A 9,777-nucleotide genomic window follows, 5' to 3' on the forward strand; every position below is an offset into this window, starting at 1 on the left:
CCACACACTCACAGTCCCACCAGCTCTTTTGCACTGACGTACAGCCCCGCTGACAAGGAGTTTAGCAACCCCAGGGAGTTGTGATCCAACTGGAAGTGAATGTTTATGCTTCCAGCATCACTCTGACCAGGACTTTGGGCACCAAGCACTGGTGAGCCTTCTATGTACAATGTACATTTACAGCCTCTGGTGTGATGAATGTGAATGAATGTGACTTGTGGCAGTTCTCAGAGGTCATGAACACAGAATGACTGCCATGTTTCTGTTTGTTTCCCACAAAAGGGAATCTCTAAAGCTGTGACAGGATCAGATGAAGGAGCGAGAGGATTTCTGAAGGTCATATTGTTATTGTGCCTCAGGTTTAATGTCAAACTGTGAATAATACAGTCATCAATTCAGTTTGTTTTGTAACGTTTTGGTTTATACATTTGTCACTTTGGTAAAACAATAAAGGTTTTTCCTACTCTTAAGTACACGGTTGTATACAATTGTAGTCATTAAGGGTGTTTACAACCTGCTAACCTTTTTCCTACTTAGTAAAAGGTTTATTTCAAGACACACATAGCTTAGGCTTTCAAAGAAGGATTTAGAGAGTTCCTACAATTCTCACTGTCCATAATCCTGTCTTAATCACGAGTGGTAAAGGGATTCCCCCTCTGCCGCACACAACCCGGTACCAGAAATACGCCTGGAAATCATCCCTTATTCAGGTAGACGTGATAGTAAGTGCAAAGGAATTGGAACCACACCATCATCTGATGTCTTTTCCAATTTTGAACAAGTTCATTGGTGTTGAGAAGTATATTCAAAATTTTTGCACTCAAAAACAATGGTATATAGTATTTTAGATATTCTGACCGTCAGGTTTGTGGTCAGACCATGAGCACTGACAGAGGGATTAGTGGGAGGTTCCATTGATTAAGGCCCAGAACTTTGGATAACCTTCTTGAAGTAATGGAGAGGAAAAAAATTGCCTTTTGAAAGTGAAGGTTTATACATTGTGGCCACACCTTTTGACAGAGGCTCAAGTTTTTTCAAACAATACCAAAGTATTTATTGAACTCTCCCAAAAGACATTTTCAAGTATGTATGTTTGAGTATTTGTAAAAGGTGCACTGTATACATGTTTGGAAGGTTCATCATCCACAATCTTGAAATAATTACATTGTGATGAATGAGCAAGACACAAAAACACACATTACTTTTTTTCCCCAATCAAAAACTGTTTATTTATGCTTTTTCAAAAGAGAGTGTCTACAGAGTCGCAAAACTGCCATGTTATTTTGTGCTGCGGCTCCTGAAACTGCTGGGCTATTTAACCGTGCCGCGGCCTTTCCAAAAATGTCCTTTCTTTCTGTACATTTAGTTGATTTCATGATGTAAAAAGGCAGCAATAGATACAATTCAACAGCTGTTCTCCACTGCCACTTTGAAGGTCCCGAGTACAGTTCATGAAAAGACAAACAGGAGGCTCACAATCAAGAGTCTAGTCTGCAAATGGGGCCGTCGTAGACCATCTGCAGGTTGACCTTGTGTCCCACCAGCTCTCGGATGTTGTTGATGCCGTACTTGATCATGGTGGGCCTGTAGATCAGAAAAGAAAAACTCAGGTTTGAGGGTTTCACCTCTGCAACTGTAGCATTAACAAAAGTCTGTTTACGCTCCAACCGCTCACAGCACGAGCCACAAGCCGCTCTGTGCCGAGGATTACTCAGCACGGATTAAAGAGACTTTTCCAGTTGATTTGACATGTACTTATTAGCCATGACAAGTGTGTGTTTACTAAAGTGTTTACTCTCTGAAAAGAGTCTTTATTTAGATTATCACAGACACCATGAAGATTTACAAGACAAATGTTGGAATTATTATATGAGGTAATGCACAAGGGGGAGCTATGGGGTTATACATTACCCACAACTCCAACTTGTGTCTAGCCCTCAACTCATTTCCACATGGCTACTATTCACACGCATGATGCTATATTCCAAACTGATGCATTCAATTACAGAACAAATGGACAGTGTACAGTGTGGCCCAGTTCTGTACAAACTGCAAGGCTTGAGCGCATCCTTCTAAAAATGAAATTGGAATTATAATCCACGATAGAAAATACGGATTATCCTAAAAAAAAAAAAAAAAAAAAAAAAAAAAATGAAAGGTATAGTTGCTGAGCTCTACTTTGGAAACCTGACGCGGAGGGGAATAGATGCAGGTCAGATCAGTTCCATGTGAGAGTGTTCACCTTTCCAGAGACAGGCCCCAGGCGATCACGGACACGTCCTCCGGCAGGCCCATGGGCAGCAGCATCTCCGGCCTGAAGACGCCAGAGTTTCCCACCTCCACCCATTTTTTCAGACCTAGATAAAAGAGAAGAATTCAGCATAACATGTGTATTCACCTGGACGAAAAGAGTGAAAGAACTCGTGTGCGTCTTACCCTCATGATAGCTGAACACTTCCATGCTCGGCTCCGTGTAAGGGTTGTATGCCGACTTGAAGCGTAGTTTAGTGATTCCTTTAGAGGACATAAAAAAATAAAGCTCAAGCATTACTCACAAGGGCTGTGCAATTAATCATGGCATTCAGTCATTTCTACTTGTCAACAATTTGCTATATATTTGATCGGTATACAAGGCCGCAGTTATTTTATTACTTGGTTTACGGATTATTAAATGAAACCTATTGCACAGGCGGACGAAATATAAATATACATTTCATGTCAAGATTTTTTCTTCCGGGTTTTCACAAAACGCACCAGGGGGAGGAAGGGCCGCGCGCAGGAACGGACCCGCTCCGTCTCTCACTCTCGCAGGATTTGGCCATTTTTTGAGTCGGAGTGACCACCAGGGGTCAGGCTTCAACAGTCTGACGGAAAACGTCTCTATCAACCCAATCAGGAGACTAAATCTCACAATTTTAAGACATTTCAATGGACCTTTTGTACGCCGCTATCCTTTATTTTGGTAGCGAAGGCGGGCAGGGGGGACACGGGTGCCGCCATGTATGACGCTACTGGGCGTGTGTCAATCCCAGAATGCATTGCGTAAAACACCCTGACAGAGCCGGGCATGTCCTATGGACACTTGAGTGGCGCCGACAGAGGCTAACCAACATGTTTAAGGCAATTTGTCGTCATTAACTCGCAGTCTGTTTCGTTACAGATGCATGTGGGGGACTGACTATGCAGACGCACATGCGATGCGCAGTGCGTAATCTTTGCTATAAGGATAACAAGCGTGATAAAAATATTCGACACGGTAATTTAGGGAAGTCCGGTAAGTGAGTCGGCGAAACAATAGAAAAATAAAATTTTAAAAAATTTCAGTCGGCTAGTTTCACACTGGGTCGGTCGGGTTACGGCAAACAGACATTATTTTGCTCAGCCTTATTGATTTCATTTATATTGTAGAAATCAATAATCCAAGTGCGGCAGATCCGTAAACCAAGTAATAAAATAACTGTGGCCTAAGGAGGACAAAATACAAATGTACGGTAATCTGACATTGTGATTATTGCTGACGTATGAAGCATTATCTTGAATGAAGTAACAATATTTGGTATCGTCCCACCACACATCCCACTTACTGACCGAGTTTAGTGAAGAACTGGTGAAGGATGCCCATGAGGTCTCCCAGCGTGAGGCCGTAGTCTGCCACCACGCCCTCGATCTGGTGGAACTCTGCCAAGTGTGTGGCGTCCAGGGTCTCGTTTCGGAACACGCGGTCGATGGAGAAGTACTTGACGGGGGTGAACTTTTCCTGATGTAGAAGAAAAGAGTTCACTTTGAAATGAGCAGCGTGAGCAACAGGGATAAGAAATAGATGTGTCCAAGTAATGAAATACTTTTGAATAGAAAACGATATTAGAAAATATACCAAAAGCAAGTGATAACAACACAATATCAAGTCAGATGTATTTTTTTCTTCCGTCTTTGTTTCAATTTGAGTTTTTAAATAGCATCTGGTCCGTCCGTGTAAATGCTATGTCCTTAAATAAAAAAAATAAACACTATTAGATTATGGCCGTACAAGAACATACAAATAATGCCTCTCGGAGTGAATTGAGAGACAGGGCTCATACCAGTCTAACACAACTACACATGACTGGGACTGGTCGAGAGGCGAGGGCTGCAGAATAGCGAGGCAACGGAAAACCACCAAGTTCACCACAAATGTGATTTTAAAAAGTTTTAAACGTTTGTTATTTAAAGAGCAAAATGAGTCAAATGCATTGTTTGTTGATACAGTCTTTAAAAAGAAGCCTACAGTTCAGTCACCTGCTGTGCGAGTTTATAAAGCATGCGTGCGCTGACTGCTGTGGTGTGGGTCCGGAGGATGTTCTTCTGGGCCTCTTCAATCTTCCAATCATACTTGTATCTGAAAAAGACAGCGCGGTTAGGAGGGAAGAGCCTTTGGTGGCAACTGTGAGCAACTACAGTCCAACAAATCAAAAAAGATCATGTAAAAAACAGAGCGAGAATGGTTCTTTAATTGACTCTGCAATCCCTAGTTCTCCGTCAATGGAAAGACCTGTGAAACCTCTACTTCACACCCTCGCTGTATGAAGGAGAGGTTTCGCAGGTCTTTCCTTCTGCTGCTGTCAGACTGTATAACAAACACTGTTAGCCCTGAACATGTGCAATACTGACTTAACCATGTGCAATACCATCATATTCATGTGCAATTACTGTCATACTCACACGCAATTAATGTCATTCATGTGCATATAACTGATGTAAGTGTTTACTTTACCATTATAATTAGTCTTATGCCAGCTATTTTTATCATCATTATTTTAATTTACTTTATTTTCTTCCCTCCATTCCCTATTAAGATATGAGAGGACCTGTTTACAGGAGTTTTGTTAAGAGTTTTTGTTTATAAGAGTTCTTCTATTGTTGTGGTTTTTTTTTAATTCTATAAGTTATCTGTCCTTTTCCTCTGTATCTACTGCGTTGTAACACCCACAATTCCCCATGTGTGGACATTAAAAGCATATCTTATCTTATCTTAATATTCCAGGCTCAGTGCAAACAATGAGACAGTGCAGGTTTAATGCCCGTCTTACCCCTGTGAACCATAGCCTCCTTCTGAGTGGACCCTCTTCACCCTCTTCAGATAGTCCTGTGGGAACTCATGGGCCAGAGCTGGGTCTGAAACCAACAGTACAACACATAGGAAGTAGCCCAATCTAATTTCTTACACATATACATTCTCCATGTAACGCTTTCCTCGCACCAGTACTTCGCGGCTTTTCACAGTAGGACATGTGGAGTTCTCACCAGACACAAAGAAGGTGTCGTGTTGGTCTCGGGCCGGGTGCTGCTGAGGCTGGAACAGAGAGTCAAAGTTCCAGAAAGAGCTCTCGATGAAGTTATTGGTGGGCATCTCTGTGAAGCTGAAACAGACAAACGCATCAAATGAAATGGATATATTTGTACGGGGAGTGTTTCTTTCAAAAGCTTCCATACGTACTCACCCCAGCTCCAGGAAGATCTGTCTGAACTGTGTGCGCACCTTCATGAGCGGGTGCAAGTGGCCACTGTCTGGGGCTACACCCATGGCTTCATAATTGTACGGCTTGAATTTCTTTTCCTTCCAGCTTCCTCTGCGACACACAAACGTCATCAGAAGGCAGAGTTACCAAAATGTTTTCTCTTGTACTTTTTCTGTTTCAACCTGGTAAGAAAAAGTACCAAATCCACCACGAAACAATAAGCTTTTGTGTGATCGTTAAACTAGCCTATATGCCACGCAACTCTTGTGAACAAGTCAAATTCATACAAAATCATATTGCGTATGGGAGCAGATCTGGAAAAAAAAAAAAAAAAAAATCCAGATATCCAGACAAAAATCCCCCCCAAAAAAATCCAGGAGGAAAAAAATTAAAATAATCTAGAAATAATTCCCCAAAAATCCAGAAAAAATAAATAAATCCTCATTTCCCGCAATTCAGTGGGGACAGTGTGCGGTGCAGCCCAATCCTCAACACAATCAAAGCTTTTTTCATACATATTTTAATGACATTGGACTTTCAGAAGCACAGTTTATTGTGACTGTTGTTGTGCTGCCCAGCCTTTAGGACACGGCCCATGTCTGTGGGCCGATCCCCATTTAGAGGCAGTCTGTTCTTCTGTGTCCACTGTCTGAATCCCTTCTTTCTGCTATTCTTTAACAGAAGAGGGCAGACCGGACAGGTATATTTCTTATTGCCAAATTCATTAATAATTATGAAGGATGGAACGTATTAGAAACGCACATCATCTTTAGTTCAGCTGAAAGACAGAAATTAATTACAGTGGGTCATGTTTCAAATGTCCACTTTGGTGCGATATGGCCCTTCGACAGCTTGAGGAGAATTAACACAAGAACTTACGAGGCGATCATCTCCGGCGTCAGATCGGTCTCCTGTTTGGTGATGGTGGTGCTGAAGGAGCCTCCCTTGATGATCCAGTAAGACTTTACCGTCCTAAAACACAGATACTAAGATATCAAAATAATTCCATTCTAAGGAAAAGAAGGATCTTAATAAAATACTCTTTATATATCTATATCTGATAAAGATCAAGACCATTCTAAAACTGTTCAGGAAAGGTCCAATTTGTGTTTTAGTATTGATACTTCAATTGTGTGTCTAGTTTCGATACTTATGGACACTTTTGACAACTTTATTCTACAACAATTGTGACGCAAAGAGCACCTCTCTACTGCATCACTAATAAACAATATACTAACTCTTCTGACATCACAAGGGTTCTAACACTACTCACACTTCAGAAAGCAGTTTCCGCTTCTTCAGTTCATTCTTTTCCTTCTCGTCCAGTTGAGAGCCGGTGGCGCTCTGTACCAGCAACAACTTTTCTCTGACATGGTCCACAATACTGTCCACCTACAAACATGTACTTCCAGTGAGAAAATATCTACATAAAACACAACAAAAACCAATTGAAGTTACCTACAGATCTGAAAACCCTGGGACCTCCGTCATGTGCCTTGTCCACTTTGATCCACTTGCTGGACATGGCCTTGCTGAAGCCAATCTTTCCAAAGGACAGTTTCTTCAAAAATAGTGAGACAAGATTGGCTTGGATTTGTGTTCATTTTAAAGGCTGTGAAATTGTATATAATTTGTCGTTTACCATGAGTTCACTCTGCGCAAGCCCCTCCAGTGGGACAGAGCTGAACACGCGTGCTTCATGGCTGCCTTGTTCCACAATCTCACGGCCCTCCTCCGTCAGCTCCCAGTGCTTTGAGGAGCGCAGTTCTGCAGAAATGATCTACAAGACAGACGGGGAGAAATAAATGCCTGCCTTGGAGTTTGCAATAATGTTTCTGTTCCAATTGTTCACTTCCTTTCAAGCTTTCAAACTGTCCTGCCCAATGACACATATGGGACAGTAAACAAACAAACAAACATAGTATATGGGACAGTAAACAAACAAACAAACATAGTAGGCCTGTATGGTCTTCCATTTATTTATTTGGACTAAAATCAGTCAGACACATTCACATCATCTTAGAATAACGGGTATTGATTAAGTTTCAACACATTTCAACAGTAAAAAAGGCCTATAATACTTGCATGTGATAATTATTATTTTAAGCCAAATTTAAAATATATTGATCTTGTATTGAATAATGATCTTATACTAAATACATGCATCTAAAATGCTTAAGTAATGCGTTTACTCCGCAAGTGATCTTCAGTATGTCACTCCCTGGATCCCTGGTTAGACTATTGCCATATCTTAGTTGCAAGTGCAATTTCAACACACAGTAAGCTTTTATGAAAACATGATTACATGATATTAAAACCAGTTCCACTCATTCCTGTTGCTCTCATCCAGTTGAATCAGTCGGGGCTTTAGCCTAAATGTTGACACTCGGACTTCCGGTGCCGCTCGGTTCGGTAAACTCACGTCTCCCAGGGACTGTAGGCTCTTCACGGCCCCGACCACGACCTGGTGGTCCACCCCGAGTGCGGCCGCGGCCTCCACGCTGTCCACGCCATCGTCAGCATTCTCCACGAGCCGTAGAAGCGCCTCCACCACACCGGCGTCTGCCATGCTTCTTCTTCTTCTTCTCCTTCTCCTCCTCCTTTTTGTCGTGTATTTCCGGCAGACTGCGCGCCACACTGCGCAATGCTGCCGCTCACTGGTGATAGTCCGTCACGACACTTTACTATAGTCTACTTACAGTCCACTCCATCAGTGCTCTGTCCACCTCCTGCTGATGCGAAGAGGGGCCAAGCAAAGTCTTCATTGACACAGATTTAAACCCCAAATCAAAAAGGTGGGAAAACAGGTTTTGACAGTTACATTCCATTAAAACATGGGAGACAGTTTCTTCTTTTCCACAGGTTTCATATTGGCCATTATGATGTTTTCCAATCAAGATGAGGTCTGATGCCACAGTGCCCCAGTCACAGTCTAGTTATCAGGACTTGCTCTCTCTGTTGTTTCCCCGGGTTGTGATGTCTCCCCATGGATCTATTATAATATAATGCTCTTCTGAATATTGTATAGGTGCCTTCCTCTCCTTTCAGCGCCCCACTCCATTTGCCACTTTGCACACACTGTCATTTTAATTGCACTTCGATGTTCGTAGCTGCTCAGGGCAATGTCTATATCTACTGTTTCCTGCTTTAATGCAGCTTTGGCAACCTGGTCCAAAGTTTCATTGCCCATAATTCCCACATGAGCTGGGACCCACAGAAAGCCCACATCACTCCCTCCCATTTCCACCCTATGCAATACACGTAGGGCCTCAAAAACTAAATCTGGCCTTGCCTGGGATGCTCCTGACTCCAGGGACAGTAACACAGCAGCTGAGTCACAGCAGGCGACAACTTCTTCCATCCACTTTAGGGCCCACACAATTGCTACAGACCCATCAGTAAAAAACGGCAAACAATTTGCACAATTGGTCTCCACTGTCTCTCTCACTGCTTCAACACAGCACATTCTGCACATATTTTTAAGGGCTCCTTTCACCGACCAGTCCACTTCCACTTGAGGGAGCAACCAAGTAACTGACGGCCAGACAACCACAGGCGATGTTCCCCTTCGTCTGAGCTCTGGTACCTCATCCCTCACATCAAACACAAATGTGCTCCTGCTTCTACTTCCTGACTCCCAAGATTCTTCCAGCAACCCTCCCCCCGTCCCTGTGATTTTGCCACAGACAGAAGGGCTAGTTTTAACCGTTTTTTTTTTTTTTTTGAGGCATCTCTCCCATTTCAAGCAGGAGGGCTGCTATTGAAGTGGTCCAGAATGCACCACAACACAGACCAAGGACTTTAGCCTGAATTACATCCAACTTGACCAAATTTGTACAATTCCCATAAACAATACTACCATAATCTAATGCTGACCGAACCATAGCTCTATATATCATAAGCAAAGTGGTTTTGTCTGCCCAGTTACTACAAGAAAGACACCACATTACATGAATTACTCTATTACATGTATCTGCCACTTTCCCAATGTGTACTCTCCATGTCATCTTTTCATCAATGATGCCACCCTTTCCAGCGCTTTGTCATTCAGCTGTGGGCCTACGTTTTCCATCTTCCTTTTCCCCCCAAAAAACCATTAACTTTGATTTCTCTGCAGAAATGTTAAAACTCCACTGGCTTCCCCATTCCATAATACTATACATAATACCCTTTGCAACTTATAAAAACTAATCGGACATTCCCCCTCTCTTCCACACAGCCCCATCATCCGCAAACAGAGACACCCCATTCCCTGCCCCTACAAGAACACAGCGACAAGAGC

General features: G+C 42.5%; 1 protein-coding gene across 2 annotated transcripts in view; it reads right to left on the reverse strand.

Moving 5' to 3' along the window:
- Positions 1–1,398: 1,398 nt before the first annotated feature.
- Positions 1,399–9,777, reverse strand: part of farsa (phenylalanyl-tRNA synthetase subunit alpha) — a 91,909-nt gene continuing 83,530 nt past the window's right edge. Inside the window, exons 2-14 of one of the 2 annotated variants that reach the window (XM_072443647.1) lie at positions 7,918–8,065; positions 7,138–7,275; positions 6,958–7,056; positions 6,769–6,887; positions 6,375–6,467; positions 5,478–5,606; positions 5,281–5,396; positions 5,067–5,151; positions 4,276–4,375; positions 3,589–3,757; positions 2,437–2,514; positions 2,243–2,357; positions 1,399–1,584 (exon numbers count right to left, since the gene is read on the reverse strand). In XM_072443647.1, the coding sequence (XP_072299748.1) occupies positions 1,479–1,584; positions 2,243–2,357; positions 2,437–2,514; positions 3,589–3,757; positions 4,276–4,375; positions 5,067–5,151; positions 5,281–5,396; positions 5,478–5,606; positions 6,375–6,467; positions 6,769–6,887; positions 6,958–7,056; positions 7,138–7,275; positions 7,918–8,064 (1,494 nt within the window). In that variant the 5' untranslated portion in view covers position 8,065 and the 3' untranslated portion in view covers positions 1,399–1,478. Of the gene's footprint in view, positions 1,585–2,242; positions 2,358–2,436; positions 2,515–3,588; positions 3,758–4,275; positions 4,376–5,066; positions 5,152–5,280; positions 5,397–5,477; positions 5,607–6,374; positions 6,468–6,768; positions 6,888–6,957; positions 7,057–7,137; positions 7,276–7,917; positions 8,082–9,777 lie in introns of those variants that run through there. The other variant, XM_072443646.1, reaches the window with a different exon arrangement.

This window comes from Eucyclogobius newberryi, unplaced genomic scaffold (genome assembly GCF_026437365.1).
Source record: "Eucyclogobius newberryi isolate DKJ021-1_F unplaced genomic scaffold, fEucNew1.0.hap1 SCAF_13, whole genome shotgun sequence".
Lineage (NCBI taxonomy): Eukaryota > Metazoa > Chordata > Actinopteri > Gobiiformes > Gobiidae > Eucyclogobius > Eucyclogobius newberryi.